The 26895-nt window shown below is 41.5% G+C and overlaps 1 protein-coding gene across 2 annotated transcripts; it reads right to left on the minus strand.

Annotated features, from left to right (window-relative positions):
• Positions 1-102: 102 nt before the first annotated feature.
• Positions 103-26392, minus strand: rhot1a (ras homolog family member T1a). 2 transcript variants are annotated; one of them, XM_056580556.1, is made up of 20 exons: positions 25969-26347; positions 25281-25339; positions 24870-24951; positions 24560-24603; positions 24405-24458; positions 24242-24294; positions 23427-23535; positions 21078-21179; positions 20462-20560; positions 20083-20191; positions 16188-16308; positions 15903-15987; positions 15593-15738; positions 12922-13022; positions 12414-12544; positions 11889-11972; positions 11273-11401; positions 7868-8070; positions 5995-6117; positions 109-1088 (listed from the first exon to the last, which is right to left on the minus strand). In XM_056580556.1, the coding sequence occupies exons 1-20, from the start codon at positions 26003-26005 to the stop codon at positions 971-973; spliced, it is 1989 nt and encodes a 662-aa protein (XP_056436531.1). In that variant the 5' UTR covers positions 26006-26347; the 3' UTR covers positions 109-970. The 2 variants fall into 2 exon arrangements, with proteins under 2 accessions (XP_056436523.1, XP_056436531.1); XM_056580548.1 differs by lacking the exon at positions 5995-6117 and having other exon boundaries at positions 103-1088; positions 25969-26392.
• Between the last annotated feature and the right edge of the window lie 503 nt (positions 26393-26895).

Below are 26895 nucleotides of genomic sequence, written 5' to 3' on the forward strand. Positions count from 1 at the left end.
TACCTGTGTACATATTATATTCTTTATTTCTATTAGTAAACTTAAGGTTTATCAATCAGCACCCATTTTAAGACTCAGAATAAAATACACAAGGCAGTATCAGATCAAACTCACATATTTATTGTACCTATATTGTAAGTGCTGGAAAAGTCCATACGAATAAACAGTTCCATAGCTCTATGGGAGGGGGGGGGGGGTATTAGATCATTGTGTAGAATAAAATAATTTTAGTTAAGTTAATGAGAACAGAACAGAAAAAAGTTGTATTTTAGAAGCAGAAAAGGCGCACGAGATTCTCAATATAAACAATCATTGATAATACTTAACATACACCGAAATGTAATTCCCTCCATCTTTTCCATGTGGCACTGAGCAAAACACTCTTTACAGACCCCAAATAAACGGAACCAAAAATAAAGTAAATGGAAAGAAAATAATTTAATATAAACAAGAAAGGTGCATTACACAATTTTCTGAAGATAGAAATTGCTTTGTTTGGATGACAGTCACATCAACCTTGCCATTTTCTTCTGGGTTAAATTCTCTGGGGAGGTGCTCAATCCTAAAATGTATATGTTGATATGCGTGCATGTGTAATTAAAAGTTTAAAACATGACTACCTTATGTATAGCCTGGAATAGAATAGGATGATCCTAGATTGGCTGCAGCTAAACTGCGCACAAATCTCTAAAGATTTCTAAAATAAACCATTTCCAATTCCACTCAACAAAATAAGAAAAAAAACACCCTTTATTTTCAAATATATATATTTATAAAATGCATCAATCTGGCCATCCACTTGTTCTTCTTGAGACACGTACACAGGGTTGGTGATGATGATGCAGCGAGGCCCGGGTGGTTTGGCGGGAGTAGTCTTTAGTCTGTCAGGAATAAGGCGGCCATTATGGCATGAGAAGGAGCAGGGGGACGGGGGATTTGATGTCTCATGCATGCACCCGGTGACGGTGAATCATCGCTGCTTCAGCAGTGCTCTGTACATGGCGAAGCCCAGCACGGCGAATACGGTGGCCCCCAGACTCGCCCGGAGCCAGAACGTGGAGTTCTTTGAGTCCACCTGCGCCAGGTGCCTGGAAGAGGAAAAACAAGGGAGCTTAGATGGCAATGTGGAGGGTATGAGTCGGGTTGCGTGTGTGTGGGTGTTTGTGTGGGTGTGTTTGTGTGGGTGTGTGGGTGGTTGATTCTGGTCCACCAACATCTATATCCTCTGGCCAAATGACGAAACAAAGGATCTCTTTTCCTGGGAACTTCTTGTACTTATCGTTTATGTGTAGGTTTATATTTGCACAAACCACATTCGTTTTCCTCATGCAAAAATGTACCTCTTGAGATTTTTGTCGTTTTGATATTTGTCGGAACACCAACTGGGACCCAGAAAATGTACCTAGAAGAAGACTTACAGCAAGCCTGGATAAATACAGTTAATCTAATAAATTTGTTTTTTCTGGTTTCTATCCCATGGATATTGAGCTGGTATCAAAATCAAACAATGTACTGTTCACAACAGACAGGCTTCATTTCGTCATTTGGCTCCAGAGAGGGACTGAAAGACAGTAATGGAGAAAGATAGAGTACTAGTTTTAAGAGTTATTTTAGAAAACGAAACAGCTAGGTTAGGACACCAACATTGCTGCTGACACTGAAAAAGGTAGAATGAGGAATAAATCAAGTACTGCTTGTGGAAAATACTTCCTGCCATGTAGTGGCAAAACATACAAACAGCTGCTTTAGCGTGAGGCAAAAGCATTCTAGACTATACCTGGAGGCTCATTAAGGGAGCATTGATGGGAAGCTGAGGGGGAAAAAAAGGAATTAAGAGGGTTAAACGCTCAGACCAAAGTAACCAAATCAACCTATAGACACACACCTCCACCATTCAATCTCCAGTGAACGCCAGTCACCAAAATACCCCCAAAACCTTCTACCCCTCTATAGCATTGGCCCCGGGCCGAGCTATAGACCCTCCTCCTGGCAGCAGGAAGTTAAAGGAAAGACTCGTTCAGTTGGAATGCATTGGAGTCATAATATAAACGAATAAAACCGAAAACTGCAAGGGTTGTGGTTGTGGAACTCATCCCCATGCATGGAACAGAACCATTTTACCTTCCTCCCCTGATGCGACCATCGAGTGTTTCCATGAAACGTGAGGAGGCGAGTGTGTGTACAACGGTGACTCACGAAGAAGAGCGCATACGCCCGCACGCACCTTTCTGGCTGCAGTCTCCAGCCTTTGCACGTCTGTGTAGATTTCAACAGTGGGGTCCTCCACGGTGAAGAGGGATCACATGACTGCCCTCTTCATTACAAGCACACATACACACACCGACACACCCAACCAGAACCACAACCTTAACTCCACCTACACAAAGTGCAAGCAAAACCCCAAAGTTTTACGCAGAGTGCAATCAACACACACAATGCATGAGTTTACACACACACACACATACCACATGAAAGCCGGGTTTGGTAGTTTAGTGTAAAGGTGGAGTGAATACACATTTGCACAACCTATTGACCGGATACTATTATATAATATTTATATAGCAATATTATCAATTTACGTCAAATGTAGAGACCTTAAATCACAGTTAAAATATCAAAGGGCTTCACAAGACCACATTATACTACATCCCCTGACCCAAATAGGATAAACAAATTCAACAAAACAAACGTATTACTATCTGTTGCTCACTATTTCAGATAGGATCTTACACAACAGCAAAAAAGGTTTGTCCTTAAAGTAAACTTGATAGCCAAAAGTCTTGGTAGGACTTTTAAGCATGAGATATAAACAACCAAGCCCAGGTTGCAGGGAATATACAGCTGAAAATCTAAAGATTAGAATATCGTGCATAAGTTAATTTATTTCAGTAATTCAACTTAAAAAGGTGAAACTAATATATTATATAGACTCAATACATGGAAAGTGAGATATTTCAAGCCTTTATTTGTTATCATTTTGATGATTATACCTTACAGCTTATTAAAACCCCAAATTCAAAATCTCAGATAATTAGAATATTGTGAAAGGGCTTAATGTTGCAGGCTCAAAGTGTCACATTCTAATCAGCTAATTAATCCAAAACACCGGCAAAGGGTTCCTAAGCCTTTTAATGGTCTATCAAAAGAAAGATTGTCCTCCCCCCGTTTTCCTTGGCATGTGGCAGGAATTTTCCGTAATGATGGACTCGTATCTAAACGCATCTAGCTGTATAAAACGCTGTAGTACATATGCCAGGTCGTAGTAGAATTCACAACCTTTTTCTTTTATTGATTTCATGTGTTATTCAAATTTTGCAGAGATTTTGAATTTGGGGTTTTCGTAAGCTGTAATTCATAATCATATAAATTATAACAAATAAAGGCTTGAAATATCTCACTATCCATGTAATGAGTCAATATAATATATTAGTTTCACCTAGAATTACTGAAATAAATGAACTTTTGCACGATATTCAAGTTCACCTGTACTGTACTCCAATACCTTTAATAATTTGGTATGCTCAATTCCATATAGTCCATGAAGTATAGGCACATAAACTGAGTGCCAGGGTACACAAATTACATTTAAGCAGGCAATCTAGCCAAGTCCTCTGATGGGGTCCAACAAAACGCCATTCCACTCTTTCAGCATCCGAATTCAGCCAACACAAACCCTGTAACATGCTTTTAACAACAAATGTGCAGTGCAACAGAGACCCCTTAAAACCATACGGTATTAACTAACCATACAGGAGCGAACCACATGGGCATTATGACAACCGAATGTGCTAGATGCAGTAATTGTTCCCTGCCACCACTAGAGGGAGATGTTGTGCTTATTGACCAGGGCAGGCATTAGCAGCTCAGGGCAGATAAAGGCAGGGTAGGGTTATTAGGGTTAGGGCAAATAAATCAGCAAAGAGTGAAGACGTGCAAGAGGAAGAGGAACAACGGGAGCCAGAGATATGTAGATAAAGACCTAGAGGATGTGGAAGAGAGAGAGATAGAGGGGCCAGAGGGAGAGGACAGGACAGTAGCATGAAATAATAAACTACATTGGTAGTAATCACTTGACAAACTGAAAATAATTTCATTTGATTAGATCCCCTCAGCATACTGTTTGGTATTAGTGAATAACAAAAATATAGAAAACCAATACATTAAAAAATCTGTTTCAATCTTCCACACTTCATTAGGTTATCAATCGAGGGTATATGGGTGACATGAACATGGGTTACATCCGTCACACTCATGCAAATAACAAACAACCAAACCAACTCTACGTTCCACTTTGCATATCCACTACATGAGAACAAATATAGGAGGGCATGCTATGGTTAAATCCTTAAATCCTAAATCAAGAATTTCAGCCGTGTAGAATCTAGAATCTCAACTGCTCAGTTTCCGGCAAAAGTTGATCATTATGAAATAATTACGAATCAATTATTATAACAATGGAGGCATAAATCACTTATCTGCCACTACTTAGTCTGCTATGTCATATGTATACTATATTAAAAAAAAATCACCAGAGATGTAGCAATATGTTAAGGATGAAGAGATATGCATTCAATTTAACGCTTTAGCATATCTAGACTGACTTTGCTATACCACCGGAATTAGTCACACCTCCATCCTATTTCAGCTACAGTACACACCCTGGTTATACCTTATATCTTCGCATCGCAGTGGGGAACAAATGCAATGTTAAAGGTTGGGTATGGAATTCTCTTTTTTGGCCATTTTTGCAAAATTACTTGAAATCCTTATCATAACCCACAAGACACTGAGTTAGAAGTACTGACATGGAAATTAAACAAGTCAATCATCTCTGAAACAGGCAGGGCTTGAATAACTCGAGCCAATGATTTCCAGAACCACCGAGTAGCATTGGACAGTAAATACGTCAATCAAACGGTCGTACTGCACTCCCCCTTCCCCTGCGCGTGACCCCTTCATGCACGTACTCAAAGCTCGTGACCCAGAGCAAGCTTCTGTTTGTTGTTATCCTGCGGTAGCTACTGGAGCTAGCTATCTAGCTAATGGCTATCTCTCGCGCATTTGTGTTCGCACTCGTGCATGATTGCGCGTCCATGTACTTGGAATGGGTGGAGTCAGAGTCAGCGTTGAAGGAGAGGGGGTAGGACCATTTGAGTTGTGCATTTTCAAAATCTGCTGGCGTTTCGCAAATCCCATACCCAACCTTTAAATAGAAATGCCCCCAAAAGATGCAAATTCATGCTAATGAATTGTGTCCCTGTTTTTAATCTTATGTGGAAAGTCATGCAGGTCCGACTGGTATCCAACACAAGAGGAACCTCCAACTTGCTCCACTTTACAACACGTCATTCAAGCAGCCATGGTAGGCAGCATCACCCACAGTGGTGCTAGGTCCCTGGCCTGGCTGCTGGACGCTAGCTGGCCCAGCAGGCCAGAGAGAGAGAGTCCAAGCAGCGGCCACTGAGGCCGGCCAGGGAACTAGAGGTTATGATGTGGCTAGAGCACATACATGCCAACACGGTAACCACCACCATAGCTCAACTGTGTGAGCTATCCTTCCAACTGTAAACCCGGTTGGAAGGACCACAGTGCTTTATTTCCGGGTCATGAGCGGGTGTGACAGGACATTAACTCGTGGTACTCGACACCTTTAAAAGTTTCTCTGCACATGCAATACATAGTTCTATGCTGGCCATTGTAAACTGTTAAAATAAGTTATGACAGATTACAAACAGTGCTACATATACAGGGAACTTTAACTCGTATCACCCACACACACACCTACATTTGCTCTCCTTGCGGTGAATATGCAAGGTTGATTGGGTAGCTGGGAAATGGGAAAAGGTCACTATAGACAGTACTTGAGGGTTAGTGTTAAAGAGGGTTTCCCCTGCCCACCCTACCACATACTAGCTAGTGAGGAGGAGGATATTGGAGGTAAAGGAGCGGACGATAATGTTAATAGCCACCAGAGTTGATCTACTGTTTATGGACCTGTGGAGCGCCACCCGGCGGAGCTGAGCCTTAACACTGCGCAGGAGTCCCAGCGTCAAGAGCTTCTGACACAGGCAATACGCGCACCTTTTGCTGGCACACGTGCAGCGGAGACGGGCGTGGCTGCGGAGAGATACACAACAGTGTGGAGGGAGACACAAATGGAAAATGTTGCTCACAACACATACACTGAGGCCCCGCCAACATAGCTGCACTACACATGGGGCGGTGGGAAGGATGGTGTAGAGGTAGCTTTGGTGGAGGGTTTGACTCCCAGTCAGATAGATATGGAAAGTATTTGGCTCGGGTACACACGGACACACAGAGAGAGGGAGACACACACACACAGGGTTTGCAAAATAAGACCTGTGTATTGATTCCTAGGCCATGTTGGAAAAGGAATTGGGGAAGAAACGTTGGCTTTGACTCTCTGAAGTCCAGATTGAACTGCAACTTCAGATTGATGTGGAAGGACCAGAGACATCGGAGAACCCGACGCAGTCGTTTATTCATAAAATCATCCAGACTCGCACACAGCTTTTGGCAGTGATATTATATATTAGTATATGCTAGACGTGAACCTCCTAAGATGGCGCAATTGGATTGGTTCGCTATCTCGGGATATAGGGCAATATCCCGAGATTGAGATCTCAAACTCGGGATATTGTTTAATCCAAAACGTAGTCTCGTCACGCATTAAAAACAAATAAATCCCAGCAAAAAGTATCATCCTGTTTATTTTATGAGTCAAATGGGTGAAGTGTCCCTTTAAGATAAGTCCCTAACACTGGCAAGAGAAGAGCTTCATTGGTCCACTCTATTAAATAGCAAAACACTAGCCTGATTCAGACTTTCTTTTGTATCTTAAGATCTATATTGTGCTTCCCCCATCATCTAAATCCTTGAAGCCACAATTTTTATAAGTACCTCTTGAGGGCTAAAACCAATTGTTTCAGTCACGGACTAAAGGATCTTCTTAAATGGAGATTTAGCAGTGAAGGGGATTACTAGGATTTTTATCTTCTTGAAAGGCTTATCTGAATACTGAAAGATCCACTTTACATTAACAGGTCAATTAAGTTGCAGAAAGTAAAGTCCCTTAAATTCAGATCAGAGATTTTCGATGAAACTGAGCAAGCCGAAACATAAGCCGTCTTTTGCTTCTAAATCAGCAAAGACAGGCTGCTCACGCCAATGTTATGCCAGGTGGGGGAAGTTGGCGAGGCACTGGTTCATCCAAAAAGACAACACAAACTTCAGCGACTGAAGACATGGATGCTGCAGTTCTCGGCAACTGATGGGATACTTAATATCAGCCCGGTGATATTTCCACTAATTCCATTGTTATAATTTCCACTGTTAAAATAAGTCACTCTGATTTAAAGGTGCTAAACAGTCTACACCGCTTCAACTTTAAGACCAATGCAACTCTCTCTGCCGCGTTCTAGAAATCGCTCGTCACAAATCTTTGATCTGAACTTATTTTTTACAGACCAATAATAGGGTAGAGTACACGCTGTGATTGATCGATTACAATACTTGGACAACCCTAGTACAGTCAATTTACATTGTCGACAATGTTCAAAATAAGCAAAACATTTTTAATAAAAAGCTTAACTTCCTAAATTCATCCCCACATTACAATCCACACAAAGCAGCCCTATAGCCAGACAAACTCTGGAAGGGCAAAGGGATCTGAACAGTTTGGTATGAAGGCAAGGAGCATCAGCAGGAAAGAGGAGGTGAAGGCAAAGGGAAGATCTCTGGAGGTGGAGGAGGGGATGGGGGGGGGGGGGGGGGACACCGAGTCAAATACTCTGAGAGGAGCAGAAAGGAGGGTAGAGGAGAGGAAGGAGGCCAGAGTTGTACTCACGGGTACATAGCCATGGTGGTGAGTTTGGTGTAGAGGTCTTTGATGGGCACGTCACTGGTGTTGCAGGTGAAGGGCTGGGGCGGGTGGAGCTTGTGTCGGCGGCAGAACTCAAGCGGGGTTAGGCTGTAGTGCTGTCGGATCTCGTGCAGGTCCGACTTGGCTGCAATCAGCATGCAGGGCGTCTTGCTGTCCATGAAGTGTTTCTGCCAGAAGAAAATGTTGCAGTTGCTCACCAAGCTATTTCTTTTTACAATGGAAGACAATGGGGAGCTGACTTCATCCGTTACAAAGGCAAACAACTGAGGGTCGTTAAAGTTGGTACACGTATAGAAGCAGTCCACCGAAAAGTAAAGGACCTCTTTTGCAACAGGGGGCGCCATAACTCACATCCAATCAAAAAACTTTTTTTTTTTTTCTTCCTCCAGTGTACACAATGTAGTGCATGTCAACTCACTCATTTAGGCCAGCAGATATTTTAGATTTAATAAGAAAAAAAAAGTACAGAAAAGTCGATTAAGGAAATCGTACATTTCAGTCAAGATGAGAAGCAGAGTATCTGTAGATGGAATTCACAGGCAAACTCATGTGTCTAGTTTGCTAAGAAACAATATCAGTCATGAAAGATTTAAACTTAACTCGGCACTTCAACTACGTTTAACAGGAGTATAATCATGGAATGCAATGGAAAATTTGAAATTAATGTATATATATATATATATATATATATATATATATATATATATATATATATACTTTGTTCTTATATGCAATTATTTTGTAGCTCCTCTCATATCTGATTAGTTGCACGTAAGAAAAATAGCTTCCCGTCTTCCACTTAATAGTTGAAACAATGGCATTGGTTGCTAAACATGATTTCTGATTTAGACCTGATGAGAGTGGACAGCCAAGGGACACGACTGACGATGTGTGCAAGATCTGCTCATGTGTGATCCGCGCACCAGATGGCCAGACGACAAATATTCATAACCACTTGTGTGTGCACCATCCAGCAGAATATGCCACCTTGCCTGCCCGTGCTGGGTCAGTAAAAAAGCTAGCCAGGGTCAACAGACGATAACTGTGGCTTTTTCTAAAGACACTAAATGTAAAACTGACAGTGAAAGATGGAAGCAGTTGACAGATGTGGTAACTCGCTACCTTGCCAAAGAAATGGTAAATACAGTGGCGAAGCCTGCGTTCAAGGTCATGCTGCATACCTTTGATAAACAATACGAGCTGCCAGGTCGGAAATATTTCTCCAAGACGGCTATCCAAAATCTTTTCAACAAGGTCAGAAGTAACATCTCGATAGAGCTGGGTGATATAGAATATTTGGACAAGTGGTCCAGCTGTAATATGATGCCGTACATGTAAGTTAACATGTAAGTGCATTATCTGAATAAAGAGTGGATACTGCAGTCCAAATGCTTACAAACTAGCCTCATGCCCTAAAGACATACAGCAGATCATTTAGAAGAAGCACTGCACAATAAAATGAATGACTGGAAACTACAGGAGAAAAAAATTGCCTGTATAACTTCCGACAATGGGGCGAATATTGTTTCAGCCATCCGGCAGTAGAAATGGCCATGGTTAAGTTGCTTTGGGCACAACTTGAACCTGGCAATGAACAACTCGCTTGCGCAACAGAGGGCCAGCACAGACCGAGCTTTCGGGCTTTAACGCACAGTCAACACTGCGTTTTCGCACAGCTGGCTAAAGCAACATGAGCTGCGGAAAGTGGAAAGGAGGGGGAAGTTTAAACTCCCTGAGCACTCATTGATCATGGTAAGTTTGCGAAACACACAACTTGAATAACTTATTTTTTCCAGTTTAGGCTACGGGCTTCATTATCTAGGCAACAACTTAAAGGTCATAATTAATAGCCCCGTCTCTCACAGGACTGTGCAACACGATGGGGTTCATAACAGCACATGGTGGAGAGAATTCTGGAGCAGGCGCAAGCCATCAAACATGTGTTTGCTAAAGACAAAAGCCGCCGACACCCCCAGCTGACATGCTAGGACATAAGTGTTCAAGAATCTGTGAACAATGCGCTAAAACCAGTATTGGACTTCACAGCCATTCTCTCTGGAGAAAACTACGTAATGGTGTCCTCCATGCTGCCCATGTTGGCCCATTTAGAAGGTGTGCTGGAGGAGTCAGATGATGATTCCGAAATGAAAGCCCAACTGAAGCGTGTCATCCTGGAGCAGATGGCAGCAGGAAGATATGGTGAGGACACCATCCAGAGGATGACGTGTTGAGCGATGTTTTCTTTCCCATGCAAGTTTTGTACTTTATTAATGCATATTAATTCATTAAAAAAAAAATATATATATATATATATATATATATCTTTTCTTTTTTTCAATACATTGGTATTCAAGGCGGGGCCCTATTGTTGTTAAGGCCTTAACCATACAGTGCTGGGGAAGCACTGTTTTTTTAATTAGGATATTGATGCTCTGCGCCTCCTCGTTGCAACAGAATTAGTTTAAGATATAAAACCATTTAATTTAACATACAAACTAAAACAGATATTTTAGTTTTTAAATAAGTATTTGGAAACAAAAGTTCATGTTTTCCACAGTGTGCCTCGCTGGTATTGAGCAGGTATGCAGGATCGCACCCTGCACAACCCAGTCCGTAAAAAAGTAAACGTCAGGGTCACATTTACGACTCCGTAGTCGTGGCATCACGACAAGCAATTAATCATCCGATAGTATGACCAACACAACATTAGAAACAGTCAACATATAAACTGCTCTTTCCTTTAGGCCAGGCCTATGTGTTGAGATGAATTGATGCATGAATTGATATAAGATCTTTATTTAACTATTGAATTGTAAACTAAAAATAGAGTTAGGGTTAGCTAACCCTTTACTAAAAATAATAAACAGTCTTGGCGATTTGCAACTCGTGTTCCATTATATCGCGATGTCGGTTTGAATTTGATTAATCGATCACCCCTAGCAAATACCCTGCTCTTTCGGACAACACTTTGTGCTTTCTCCTGCGACCATATACATGCGAGAAAGGCTTCTCTTTACTTAATAAAAATAATAAGTAATAAAAATCAAAAACAGAAGCAGGATGGATGATGAGCCGCACCCGAGACTGAAGCTGACCTTGATTGATCCAGACATCGCAGGACTGTGTTTGTAGAGGCAGGCGCACCCTTCTCATTAGGCTTATGGAAGTTCAGTTATCAACACGCTGGCCAACTTTTAATATTATTTGCATTTAGCCTTCCATTTTCCAACAGGTTGTTGGTATATATTTTTATTTTTAATGTCACTTGCTGTGTGTATGTGTGAGCCTAAAGTAATAAAATCAAGTGAAATTACACACACACACACACACACACACACACACACACACACACACACACACACAACACACCTTGTAGACCTTGGCACAGTATTCAAATGACTGTGGATTGTTGACATCGTACACCAGGCAGACAACGTCGCATGATAGGTCGGCCTCATCGGGACCGAGGAAGTCAAACTCTGGCATCACCTCATGCAGCTGAGAGGATTAGAGGCAAAGAAGACACATTAGAAATCATCACCGTCCATCAATAGTGACAAATAGTACAATAGCTAGTTAGGAACTAAATTAAACGCTAAATGTGGGATTGTCTTATTTTGTTGAAGAGGTTTTTCGAGGCCATGAGAATTTGTAACGGTGACCTATGTAACAAGTTTGCCCTCAGTTGTGTAGGGGGTGAGCTAGGTCATGTCTTGTGGATAGATCTTTACTTTCAATGGGAAAAGTCGTACTCTATGAATTGATAGGATGACTAATCCTGCTGGCTAACAATAGTTTAATGTCATTGCAATAACAGACAACATTTACATAAATAAAGAGAGCAAGATATTTAGAGAGGGAGAAATAACAGACACAGATGGAATAAGGATGAGTGGTACCCATATTTTATAACGGGGAGATTACGTAACACTAATCCAGACTACACGCGACCTGGTTCCCGTGGAACCAGGAAAGCCATGCTTACCAGAAGGTATTTCTCCTGTCCATAGACGTACGTAGTGCTGATGGCATACAGGGACTTGTGGTCCTCCCTGATCGTCCTCTGTCGCTGAGATGGAACGACAACACCATCATATAAATGCAGTGATGCCTAGCCATGCCAGGCAGTCAATTTGCATCAAGACTGTACATTTCTCATGAATTTGAATTTAAATTTAAATGAACCAAGTGAAAACGCATAATAACTTATTTCAATGTCATTTTTGCCCAATTATATTTTTGTGAAAGGTTGATGCAGCATGTGTATCAGCGCCTTGAGGCACAGCAACACAATGGTCATGTGTAGCATCACTGATTGGCAAATCTCTTGTACTAACCCTAGGAAATGACCCTTAATTGGACATTAGGTGTAATGGTATGTTGTGTAGATTGTGTAGGCATGTACAACTTTATGCAACATTGTGGCTTTGCGTGTGTGCGAAGGATAAGCCAGGCAGAGACATGTTAAGGTGAAAGAGGCTGCTTATGGGAGTGGGTATCCTCAACTCACCTGCAGACTGCGGCCCAGGAAGGCCTGCAGGAAGCCGCTCTTGCCGCTCCCCTGCGACCCAACCACGTTGCAGCGGAAAACGCTGCGCTGCGTCTGCTTCTTCTGCAGGTCGATGCGCTTGTTCCGCGTCACTGAGGAGATGACATGCATTTTCAGATTAAATGCTACCTCATTAACATTGATTGTCATTTTGCAGATATTTGTATCAAGAGATGAGATAGAGATAGAGATATATCTATATATCTCTCTATCTATATCTATATCTATATCTATATATATATATGCGAAGTCGGGAACGATCAAAGCATATCATCGAAACCTTGGACAGTGGAAAGTGCAAAGTATAAATAGTATATAAATAGAGGACAAGATAAGTAGAATTATATTACAATGTCTGTGTATTGTTTCTAGTGCAAAAAGTTGCATTTTCTTAATGATTATGTTATCATGTCCTTTCATGTAAACGGTAATGGGAAAAGTGTCATTTCCGGAGCACTTGTCCTCTCACCTGTCATGGCGGCAGCTTGAGACTCCTGCTCGTAGATGATGGAGTAGCCCAGGTATCCCAGGTACTCCAGACTGCGTTGCACGTCCAGGTACGTTGTTAACCTGACAGCAAGAGCAGCCATGAGCAACGTAAAGAGTGACATGTGGGAGTGGAACAACCGGTTTCTATTTAGTCATCTAGCAGATGTTTTAATCCAATGCAATTAACAGTAAAACATTTTAATACATATCCTTAATTAGGTGGTGGTTTGTTGATCAAATTATACGTACAGATAGACTGCGGATATTCGGGTCTATGTTTGTCGTGGAACTATTATTCATAAATATGATAGACAATTATATAAATATATGAACCTTGTCTAAACCTAACTAGTACATTTAAAAGGAACTGTTTACATTCTCCTTGGACCTAGAGACGCCTCCCTTCCTCTCTCGGACTAAGAGGTGTTCAGAGAGTTGACATTTGCATTCCCGCTGGAGCCACGCAGTCTGATGCTAAGGCCCTGTCCACATGGCTCAGAGTTGTGTGTAAAAACACGTAAATCGTGCACGTTTGGGCCGATTTCTGCGGGCCATTTTCGGTACCTGCAGACGCACTCTTTCGAAACCAGGTCCCAGGGTGAAAAAGAGAAAAACTCCCCCCTTCTTTCTTTTAGGATTCACGAGAACCCCAGATACGCAAATAACGTATATGCACCACCCACCAGCAATGTTAGATTTCCGTCAATTTTTTTTTTTTTGGGATTTGTTTGGCATAATTTCTGTAGCTATATACAGTCCCTTGGTAAATATAAAAACTAATTGTACAGTCAAGTCATTGTACAGACTTGCAGACATACCCACTTCCCCCATAGTGACCCCCCACACGAGTTGCAAAGTGGGAAATATCCCAGCTTTCTTGCGACATTACACCAAGTCCACCGAGTTTAGGGAGGATAACTGTACAACACGACAAACATAATGTGGTGTATTTTCTTTTTTATTTGTACTACGTTGGTCATTTAAATGTCGATTTCAAATGCTCTTACACACATGAATACATTGCTGCCTTAAACCGGTCACCAATTTATGAATTGCATGGTCTTTCTGTGCGTGCAATACAATGTTAAGTTTGGTTGTTTGTTTCCGAGCTGCTTTGCTAAAGTGGCAAATGTAGCTGACAATAACAATGACTAGCCAATAACATACTCCTCATGTAGCGATGCCCACATAGACAAACGGGAATGCTATAAGTGCTACAAGCCAGGAAATAACGTCACAAGAGCAACTTGTGCGGGTGGTTTACGATGCATCTCGAACACACCATGTATTCCAGTTTAACTTGGCCTCTATCGCCATGGCTAACTTCAGCCATGACCAATCATATACTCTCCACGATGGCCACTCCCACTAACCTTTGTTACCTTTGCATTAACTACCCAAAATTAGGGCTGCACGATTATGGCAAAAATAATTATCACGATTATTTTGATCAATTTTGATATCTTGATTATTTACCACGATTATTCAATTGATTGACGAATATATTTTTATTGAACGGTCACGTAAACATAACCGTGCTTTAACATCCGTGATCCATTATGCTACATTCCTGCTAATGTACAAATCTTTGCATTCATAAGACCAACTTAAATCAACAGGGGACAGATTTTACAATGTTTAAATCGTAAAAGATTTGTTAAACTTGTAAATTTGATGTTTATAATAAAATAAAGGATTAAAAAAATAAATATGCCATAACAGAATGCAACTGATTCAGAACAATTCAATGCAGGACTGCAGAAAAGGCATCTCCTTGGTGCCCAAGTCCCAGACGTTTTACATACAGCACAGGTAATGCCAATATGGAAAATAATTGTGCGAGTGGATAACATACTTTTTGTCAAGTAGGCTTTGTTAACCCTTTCCTTGAAGCCTTCATTACTGACAGTGTTTATTGGACACATATCTTTGGCCAAATGGAATGTGATTGCATTGGTGATTTCGGGGTGTCTTTGTGACCTGGATGGATACGGTGCCGCAATGTACGGGCTTGCTTTTATGGATGTCTGAGTTGACGTGAGACAACTCGCGTCAATAGCCGATGCAACACTTTTAGCCTTCATGCATTCCTCATACTCCATTTGTGTTGTGTTTTCAGGTGACTAAATAAGTTGTGTTGCGGCGCTGACACCTCTCTATGGCACTATTTGCATATTGTTTGTTGCTGGTTAATATTGCTTGAGCTAAATCCAAAGTAATTCCACATAACAGACGATGATCCGTGACGAACACGCACACACAGAGACAAGCATGCATTCATTCAAGTGTTGCGCGGGTACAGTTATAAACAGCAGATTCGCCCGCTCCTCCTCTCAACGCGCCTATCAAAGGAAAACCCGAAGCAGCGGTATTTTTGGCACAGAGAAGACGGTCGGCGACCGTTTTACCAGAGTCGAGCATGATAAACTGTGCTGAAAAGCACCTTGCCAAAATTATTGTTGATTCAGAAAAAAATAGGATGCGCACCCACACACACACACACGCCCCGTCAGGACTACTCGTCACAACACTGTCTACCGGTCACACCGGTCTCACGCTAACGTCAAAATCCATACTGTAGCGCAAATTCCCACCGTTGTACTTTCTATACCGTACACCCCTATGAGAGAGTGAGTGAGTTTTTAACGTACGTCCACTGAGAGAGGTATCCCTGGTAGGTGATCCAGCCCTTGTCGTTGGTGCAGACAGTGTTGTTGACATCAGGGCCCCAGGGCATGTAGGGGAACACCTTGAACAGGTCCTTAACCTCTTCTGGCGACAGGGCACAGTCTCTGTCCTGGGGATACAATGGGACCAATCAACAATAATCCTAATCCTATTTTTTTTTTTTTCTTTGGAAGCGACACAAACGGCAAGACCAATCAAGACCACTTCCTTAACCACAAGACTATTTAAGCCTTTGTTTGAAAGAAATATAGATTTTTTATCCATTCCACTCACTTTGTCGTGCTTGTCGAAGACGCTCTGGAGGAACAGGTAAGCGTTGTGGTTCAGCTCGGTGGTGCAGTCTGGGGGGATCTTTATCCTGGACAGACAAATAAAAGGTTTTAAAATAACAGCAGAAGAACAGCCTTAGTGGGGTAAACATTAACACAGCTGCGGACAAGAGTTTGTGATTAACTACAGAGCCAAGAAAAGTGAATTAAATACAATATGCTTCCAGACTTCGCTATAGTTCCCATTCTCCTCGTTCTGTGTGTTAAATAGCAGCAGGCGAGCACTCACAAGGGGAACAGGTACTCCTGAGTGAGCTCCAAATCGTCGTCATAGCCGAACCTCCGGAGAACCGTCCAGGTGGTCTCGTGCCGCCCCCTCTGGATGAAGAGTGTGTGCAGGAACAGGAAGCCTGCAGCCATGGACAAATCAGAGTTGAGTCAAGTAAGCAGGTGAGAGAGCTGCTATAGCCAATATTTATACGTTTGTGGATATAGAAATAGTTGATACTCCAAATTAACGTGGTTGTAAAGCAACCAAACTTTTATTCTTCAGCCTGATTTTCAGGAATTATCACCTACAGTTTGAGGGATCAACACAAAACCAATACCAGTACCTTATTTTATTTAAAAAAAGACTGTTTTCCAAGTCTGTACCTTACCGGTAGGTCCATGTTTCCAGGAATTCAGCATAAGTCGGTTACCGGCTACCGTAAATAATATAAGAGGCGACAACCAATTGAAAACAGCCAAGTATCAAGAGGGGTGATTTTTTTAGTTCAATTAGTTGGCGCTTCTATTATATTATTTACGGTAGCCAGTAATCGACTTGTTTTTAATAAACTCCCGGTACGCTAACTAAGTTGTTGAGGATTTGTTTTATGTGTAGGGACCCTAATCATGCTACTGCCGAGGTTTGGTGCTATTTTGGGCAATATTAGTGGTTAAAAAATGCCGATTGAAAGCGTTCCCTGTGAAAAAAAGTGTCTGGAGGGCTTATTTTATGTGTTTTCATGCCGAAAAAGACCCTGGGTTCAATTTTCGCCGGAATTACACTTTAAGATTTTTAATTTAAAAAGTTGATTGAGTAAAAACATTTTTTTTCCTCAGTTACCGTTTCATTTACAAAATGCCAAATAAAAACACGACAGGAATGGTACTTCGCTACGATACTTGATTAGGTACATCACCGAACACCACTAACCACTCGATGAGTTTCACATTTCTGAAAACAAAAGTTTAGGGGTGTTTTTGAATACACATACCCAGCCATTGTGAAGCAGGCAGGGGCGATTAGAAATGAATTAAATACTCGAGACAGGAACAATACTAAAATATTTAAAATGTCGGTGTTAACCACTGTATATCATCCTAAACAAACCAGAAAGGGGACTCAATGTTCAGAATACCAGAATTGTCCTTTATTGCTAGCAATGCTCATAAGCTAAATTACGACCTGGGCTAAGGAGGTCCTTTAAAGGTCCCATGACATGCTATTTTATGTATTCTTTAATATAGGTATTAGTGGGCAACTAACACAGTATTCAAAGACGTTCCCGAAATTCAGCCGTGGTGCAGAGTTACAGCCACTCCGAGCCAGTCGCACATTGAGCTTCCCCCAAATGCGCTGTTTTGGTGTCTGTAGCTATAATGCAAATGAGGAGGAGCGAGGTGGGTCAAGGAGGAGGGTGGGGGTGTGGCCCTGAGCAGCTTGCAGCCACGGTACCATGCGCTCTGTTTACAGTGGATGTATCGCAATGGCGAGGCGCACACAGCCTTTAGCCGTGTTCTGTAAATATTCTAGAACACACGGGAGTCCTGGAGCTCTACATCTAAATATTATCATATAGCGTACATAGATATATATCATATAATATATATTATAACGGCCAAAAGCTGTGTGAGCCGATATTATGAATCTCAAACGACCGCGTTGGGTTCTCCGACGTTCCTGGTTCTTCAACGTCCTCATCAATGTGAAGTAGACTGAACCGCGACAAGGAGGAGAAAGGGATCGTTGCCGGGCAGCGCATAGGCTTCTCCGCCTCCGGCAGTGGTCCCTCAGCGGGTCTCAAGCGGGAGACATTCGCCGCCAACAATCCCTTTCTCCTCCATGTCGTGGTTCATGTTCTTGAGGGAGTCAAAGCCAAAGTTCCTTCCCCCCAATTCATTCTCAACCTTGGCTGAGATAACCCCCAATACGAGTCTCGTTGTAGAAATACCAGAGACGAGAGTCCGACAGAACGGTTATCCAAATAACAAGGAAGTGTACAACACTTGCATTACAGTCCTGGAGCTCTATATCTAAATAATATCATATAATACATAGAAATCTATATAATTTGATACATATTATCACGGCCAAAAGCTGTGTGCACCTCCAGACGATATGATGAATCACAAACGACTTTGTCGGGTTCTGCAACGTCTCTGGTTCTTCCACTTTCACATCAACCTGAAGTCGACTGAACCGCGCGCTGCCTGCTGCCGGCTGCCGGCTGCCCGCTGCCGGGCGATGGTGCCTCGCGGCAACCGGCGGCATGACGCAGTTCATGTACTTCAGCCAGTCAAAGCCAAAGTTCCTTTCCCCCAATTCCTTCTCAACCATGGCTGAGATTAGGGCTGAACGATTTTAAGAAAAAATTGAAATTGCGATTTTTCTGGTAGAGATTGCGGTTTCGATTTCAACCACGATTTATTTTCTTTAAATCAAGTTTCAGTATAAATTAATATAACCAATGAATTCCATTAAGGTAATGCAATAATGAAAACTGCTGGCAACAGATTTCAAATGCAAGACTGTTTATTCAAGTACCTAAGAAACAACAACCAAAAGTCAAATAAAAAGGGAGCCCTCTTTCTTAAGTAAACTTGCTTCAATGGCTCATCAGCATCAAAATAATTGCACTTTTGTAAAAAAAAAATTATATAAAAAAAAAAAAAAAAACGCAGCTTTGACGATCCCAAAAAGTAATGCTTGAGATCGCGATTTTCGGTCGAAAACGATAGATCGTTCAGCCCTAGCTGAGATAACCCCCAATACGAGTCTCGTTGTAGAAATACCAGAGACGAGAGTCCGACGTGTTATGCGCCATAACACCAAAAGCAGAACGGTTATCCAAATAATAAGGAAGTGTACAACACTTGCGTTACAGTCCTGGAGCTCTATATCTAAATAATATCATATAATACATAGAAATCTATATCATTTAATACATATTATCACGGCCAAAAGCTGTGTGCGCCTCCAGACGATATTATGAATCACAAACGACTTTGTCGGGTTCTGCGACGTCTCTGGTTCTTCCACTTTCACATCAACCTGAAGTCGACTGAACCGCGCGCTGCCTGCTGCCGGCTGCCCGCTGCCGGGCGATGGTGCCTCACGGCAACCGGCGGCATGACGCAGTTCATGTACTTCAGCGAGTCAAAGCCAAAGTTCCTTTCCCCCAATTCCTTCTCAACCATGGCTCAGATAACCCCCACAACAGTCTCGTTGTGGAAATACAAGACACGTCAAAGAACCGACAAGAAACACTTGCGTTAAAGTGTGTGTATTCACACACACACACACACACACACACACACACACACACACACACACGTGTGGCGCTCGCACGGTCGAGTCTCATTGGCGGGCCAACGTCTCTGGGCGGGCCAGTCAGAGTAAGGGGAGGAGCTGAGATTCCTGATGACGTCATGAATACAGACATTCCAAATCAGCGCGCTTGAGCCTCTGTTTTTTCAAAGGCGAGCAGAACAGCTAGTGCTCGTTTTAAACCAAACGCAAGTTTTAGCCCCTGGGGGACCATAGGCAGGCTAGGGGAACTCATATTTATGTTAGAAAACCTCATAAAGTGAGATTTTCATGTCATGGGACCTTTAAGCATCGCTCAAGGAAAAATGGTCGAATAATCGATGGGTGGTAGGAACGAATAATCGATTATTCGATGTGTGAATGGTCTTCATTTACTTTCTATGGCAAGTGACCATGGTATAAGCGGGATAATGCCCTTGGACACCTGTCCAACATTAGTTCATTCCGTTAATTCTTGTTTATTTGAATGGGAAAAAATGTTAACTGTCCAAATGTTAAAAATCAACTTTGACCCTCGGAAACGAATAATCTAATAATCTAATATTCTGTCTCATCCCTAGAGAGAACCGGAGGGAAAAGGTTGACTGACCTTTCAGTGTCAGTCCGTTGTCCTGGACGCCATCTGTCATGTTCCTCCTCACAACGTTCTTCACGTCCTCCAATGCCTGGGGCGCCAGCGGTGTGTTGAAGCATGTCCTCTACAAAAACACACACACACACACACACACGTTACATCTGAGGCAACATAAAATAAAGTATAATACAGATCAAATACATTACTTCTAAAGCGAGTTTGTGATCGGCAAACAACCTTGGATTCGTTAGGCTCTTAACAAAAGCAATTAACCCTATTATTTACCAATAGCGAAACGTTACGTCGCAGAAACTCGCTAAATAATGTTTTTATTTCAGACATACTATTGATTCATGTTTCAAATTTAATTTGTGAGAAATGTAGAACGGAGTACCTGAAAGAAATTGAGTTCATTGTCGTTGAGGATGCCGTCGTTGTCCAGGTCAGACACTTTAAATATACGTGTTAAGGCCTTTACACAGGAAGGCTTCATCTGAAACAAAGGAAGGCATTTGTTTAGTCAAACAGAGAAACCTTAAATGTTCTGATGTAAAAGTGAAGCAACTAGAAGGAAAGGTAAAACATTTTTAAGAAACTTATGTTAATGTACACCTAAGTGTACATTAAATAATCTGACACATGTTTAATCAAGTATCTCTCCCGTTTCTAGATATACCAATGTTATATGGCCAGTATCTGAACAACTTCTGAGTGTTCCTATGCCAAATGTCAAAGTAACCGTAATTACCAACTTCTAAGTGGAAGAAGGTGTTCATGTCACCCTCCGAGTTCTATTTCTGTGTCCGATTTTATGGAACTTTCAGAACGATCTGATAACTGACTCCACAGAACTGATCGTAACAAGATGGTGTCAAATTAAAACATTTTACACAACAGGGTTAATGCGGAACCTGTTTGTTCCCGCACCAAGATAGTGTTAAAAACCAAGATGGCCACTACCCGGTGCATAAGGCCCATAGGTACACGCTGGATCCACCACCTCCTCTCACCTCCTTCTCCTCTGGACAGTAGAGGGGTCCGGTAGGGTGGAGCACAGCCTTCTGGGCGTAGTAGAATAGCTCAGAGATGTTCTTCAGGTTCTTAGCAGAACACTGACGGAAAGAGAAGCACAGGAAAGTGTAAATGCTGTGTATAAAGACAAAAAGATTATACACTTGTTATTAGTGTTCACTGTGTCAATAATCTGCAATAAACCTCAGCAAAATATGGAAAACTCTGTGTGTGTGTGTGTGTGTGTGTGTGTGTGTGTGTGTGTGTGTGTGTGTGTGTGTGTGTGTGTGTGTGTGTGTGTGTGTGTGTGTGTGTGTGTGTGTGTGTGTGTGTGTGAGAGAGAGATATACCACTTGGAAACTGATCCGGCTGGCTAGTGGTCGGGACCGCTTTGAACAGAACAAATGTTGGACCTTATAGTGGGTCAGGTGGTGTACTGCTGGGACAGTCCATTAACTACTCTGATGGGTCAGTCCACGCAGCAGACCACTGAAGTGGGCCCAGATTAGGGCTTTGACTCCATACTTCTTTATTCGAATATCATTTGAATATCAAAAAATAAATCAAAATTCGAACTAATGTGCAGCCCTTAATATTCAAACCTGTTATGGGCAGGCCAAGAGGGAGAGACGTCGGAAAACCCGACGCAGTCTATTCATAATATTGTAATGACCACGGAAGAGGCAGTGAATGAAGTATTGATTAGACAGCGATTTATTAGAAACCTAATAAACCATTGGAACTCGCAATCCGGTAACCATAGCAACGACGGTAAACAAACCTCGCGAAGCCCAATCCAGGTCTTACTGAAGGCATTTAATGGTCAAAATATTTTTAATAAATATTCGAATATATTCAAATATTAATAAACAAACGAACTTCGAAGATGATTTTTGGGCAAAAGTCAAAGCCCTAGCCCAGACCCAAGAACAACCTTGACTTGCCAGTTAAACGTTCACTAATGCCATTTCAGACATATCACAGATCTATATTTTAAGTGATAAGTTGGATATCATAGATCTATAATCAAAGTGATCATCTTGACCATTTGACCCATTGATCATTGATGAGATGTCAAGCCATACAAATATAATAGTCATCAAAACGGTTACATTACTAATGGTGGATGTTTCTAGGGTTGGTCAAAGTCTGCTCTCATATTTATGAGACTTATACAGAACATGTTCATCCTAGATGTTTGAATGAGATGAAATAATAGAAAATTCAGCCTTGCTTTTTGACTTTCTTTGAGCATGTACTGTACATTATGGATGAAGACGCATAGAGACGCATCTAGTCTGATTGGTGCAACTCTTACATGACTAATATTTGTAGCGTCATGGACTGGCAATGACACTAGAAATCTTTCAGCACAGGCTAAGGGAGGGAAACCCTCCCTTCTTTGGCTATCTTTAAATGCTAATGAGGAGGAGAGAGGCCAGTAAAGGAGGAGGGTGGGGGTATGGCCCTGGGCAGCTTGCAGCCATGGAGGAGAAAGGGATTGTTGCCCGGGATTGTCTCCTGCCGGAGCACCGGTGTGGGGGCACCGGCGCAGGCGCACCACGTCCACCGGGGTCTGAGACAATCACGGGCAACAACCCCAGGCAATAGCAATCGTGATTCAGCCTCGACTTCAGGGAGTCAAAGCCAAAGTTCCTTTCCCCCCCAATTCCTTCTCAACCTTGGCCGAGATGACCCCCACTACGAGTCTCGTTGTTGAAGCACCCGAGACGTCAGAGAACCCGACGCACTCTAGACCTTTCACCAAATGGGAGCATTACGCAAGTTTGTGTTATTGTGTTGCGTGTTATGCGCCATAACAACAACAGCAGAACGGTTCTCCAAATAACAAAGAAGTGTAGAACACTTGCGTTATAGTTGGTGTATTCACACACACATTTGACACTCGCATGTTCGTAGCTCTCGGTTCGGGCAAAGCAGAGGAAGGGGAGGTAACCTGGCCCGTCTGAGCTTTCGTTTTTTCAAAGGCGGAGCAGGATACAGAGTTCTCATTTTACACCTAACGCCATTTCTAGCTACTGGGGGACCATAGGCAGCCTAGGGGGACTCATATTATTGTTAGAAAACCTCATAAAGTGCAATTTCCTTTAATATAACACAGCAGTCCCCCAATGAATTGACTCTGAGGCAACTATGGCATGTAGATGGATGTCTACATTGCTGGAAAGTGTGTGTGTGCGTGTGGATAGACTCCTTTCAAGCAACTAGACTCCTTTCATATTTGGTACCACATAATTGAATGAGCTGTTGGGCTCCATAGTGCTTTGATCTCAATATAACCTCCAAGGATAAATTCGAATACATATATAATAATATAAATGCATCACCTCGACACAGGTCTCGATGTCCTGGTACTGGTTCATGATGGGCAGGATGGTCTCCATACTGCTGTGTTCCACCAGGTCAGACTTGTTGCCAACCAGGATCAATGGAACCCTGATCAATAAAAAAACAATGAGCACATTGGTATTACCAAGTCAAAAAAGTGATTTATATTGTTCATCAATACAGAATTGCTATTTTTCTCTTCTATCCTCGTTTTGTATGTTTAAAAAAAGAAAAGTATAAATGAATATTGTTTGTGTTCATCCCCTTCAACCCGATACACAATATTGTGTTTGAAGATTCGATATTATAATGATATTTTGAACAAAACTTGGATGAAGAAAAAGTATGACTGAAAAAATATTGTTTATTTTAAAGACACAATATTTGCAAACAATGCCATTTGCCCTATATATTTCCAATGTTATGAAATTGTAAAAAAAAAAAAAGTATCTACACATTATATCGCAAACCATTTTTTCGTCTTAACAACGCATTTCGTCACGTTACATCGTGGCACAAAATATCGTCACACCCCTAGTCACATACATTCCTAGCCCGGAGGGTCTAATATACGCAAACTGATAAAATGTCTTTGGCGGATATTACATTGGTACAAATTATATCCCATATTAGTTCAGCTCAGGGATTGAGTGCTAGCTACTATGCTTGACCAGTTAACAGGACAGACTGGAAGACTGAAGAACGATTATATAATTTGGAATATGCCACTACTGACCCTTAGTATGCTGGTTCCAAATAGGTAACACTATCGGTTGGGAGGGAGGCTCTCACACAGACACACTATAAAACACACCTGCTGTCCTTGTCTGTTCTGTCATTTATGAGGGGAATCCAATGGCTCGTCACCTAGGCAGGGGGGACATATATAACAAAAATCAAACGAAACAGCCAGGAACATACGTGCATGTCACCCCAAACCGACAGAACACAGTGAAAGGCCTTCTCAAAACACTCACCTTCTCTATGGACTTCTTGTTGTTGACGGAATACACTATGCAGATAACATTTGCCTAAAAAGACAAATTATTAAAGTTTGCCGGACAAGTTAAATACTAGGTGTAGTAATAAGAACCATGAAGAGGGAATTTAATTTTAGTCGTAACAATCAAACCTTTGATATTTCTTGATAGAGCTGTTCATCTGACTGCTCAGCCTCTAAAGGATTAAACATGTATGCAAGGAGTGAGAGGTTGCAGTATCATAATTTATTGTTTTATTCACCAATATTGTATTAAACAGTTTAGAAGCGATGTGGATCCTATTTAAATTACAATACGTGTATTCATTATTACACAAAATTATACAATGACGCCTGATGCGGATATTATGGAACTTTCAACGATTTTGAAAAATGTGTACATAATCAAGACAACTTGTCAATCTGTTAAAAGCACTGCCGGGAAGTCAGAATCAAGGCTTACCTGAGTAGTCCACTATGTGTGTGGGGACCCTCTCCGGCGTGACGTCGGCTGGAATGGTTATCTCCTCGGCTCGAAGGGGAACCTGGACCATGATGGACAATAAGAGTGATCCACCAATTCCAGAGCAGTTAGTCCTTGCTAGGGCCAGGTGTTGCATTGTATGTTTTTTAGCTAGCCACATACAGATCTGATGCACAATTGATTTGTATGGCATCACATAAGGTTAACAAGTGCTATATTAGATGATGATTTTGAGAAACGACAACGTGCGGTTATATAATATAATAGTTTGCATGTGAATGATTCAGCAAAACTTTTTGGCCGTATCTTCATTCAATAGGCTTCAGTTAAGTCATTCATGATGAAAGTGGGTCTTTTATTATGCATTTGTCATGGTCTGGAGATGCATACCTCATCAGGAAACTCCTCGCTGACCAGGGACATAATCAGCGACGTCTTCCCTACCTTGGCTGTATGGACACATGGAAGAAAATAAAGGTGTAGGATATTGGATTATGACCTCGACTTGGTGTCACAATGTTGGTCTGCTGAACAACAGGGCAAAGATAAGGGTGGCAACAGCCATGTAGGAATATCAAGTGTTGGAATTCCTGCACTTTATTAAGGCCACAACAGTACAGAGCCGCAGAAAAGGGCTTTCCTTTAACATTGTAGACACAACATAACCAATAGGCCAGACAGTGTAAATCACCTTTGCCCCTTATAACATTGGTTTCTTATATATGAACACCACCAAAAGAAACGAGAAAAACAACCAAAATCACGACAAATTATATTCACAACATTGATTCAATATGCATAACATTAACTATATATATATATATATATATATATATATATATATATATATATATATATATATATATATATATATATATATATATATATATATATAAGGCATTCAGTACATATCAAATGGGTGATTTGCAAAAGATGCAATGTAAATTATCCAACATGTCAAATCACTGTTTCCTTTTCTGCAGTGGTATAAACCTGCTAGGCAGGACTGTTAGCATCTTGCTAGCAAGCTAGGATATCAGTCCAACAACCTAGGGATTTGGGAAGATTTGCCACTTACGTTCCCCGACGAGTAGTATCCGCACGTCCTTCCTCATATTCGAGTTGTCTTTATTTGACGAGCGAGAAAAGAAGAGTCTTAATTTGTCATAGATTGTTTAAGATGCAAGTGATTTGCCTAACGTCAGGCCTGCGAAGTGCACTCCTATCGCTGTCAAACTATCCGCGCCTTTGTAGGACAAAACGGTCGTACAAATTATGTATTCAGTTTTGTTCTCTATGTCGTTTATTTTGGCTTCGGCGAATTATCTGCCCATTAGCCAGACCGTTTTTGAACCTAGTCATGGGACTTCATCCTATTTTACCCGGTTATTTACTCTTCTTGTAACATTTCTCTATAATGTTACGAACACGCCTGACCTCCGATACCCGGCAAATACAGCAAGCCCTGGAGGACAAACTTCAATTCAAATATAAAACGCACTCCAGCACTCTCTGGAGTCAGAATCAGTTACTGCAGGTTGAAAAAATGTGCTATGAACTGCCTATTGAAAAATATAAACCATAATAATCGGTATAATATATAATGAATTAATCAGGCATAAGACATATATCTTCATTTAAAAAATAACTTTTATAATTGTAATTGCATACTAATTCTACTCAAATACGCTGGTATTAAACATGAAATAACAAGACAGTTGCATAGTATTATTGGGCATCAGCAATTGAGACAGAAAGCCATTTTAATTGAGAGGTTTCCTGATATAGCCATTGTCACTTAGAGGTAGTGCAGTCTAAACTTGCCTACAATGTAGTTGGATTCTTTTGGAGGGTTTTTGTGTCTGTTCATTGACTATACGGCTTTCATTGGGTGTCATTGTCGCTCCCCAACATTTTGGCCAACCATTTGCCATTTCATTGCCAGCCTCTTTAAAATATGCTTTTGCCGTAGAGTTCCATATTTTGCTTTGTCTTATTACCAGCA

Source organism: Gadus chalcogrammus, chromosome 2 (genome assembly GCF_026213295.1).
Source record: "Gadus chalcogrammus isolate NIFS_2021 chromosome 2, NIFS_Gcha_1.0, whole genome shotgun sequence".
Lineage (NCBI taxonomy): Eukaryota > Metazoa > Chordata > Actinopteri > Gadiformes > Gadidae > Gadus > Gadus chalcogrammus.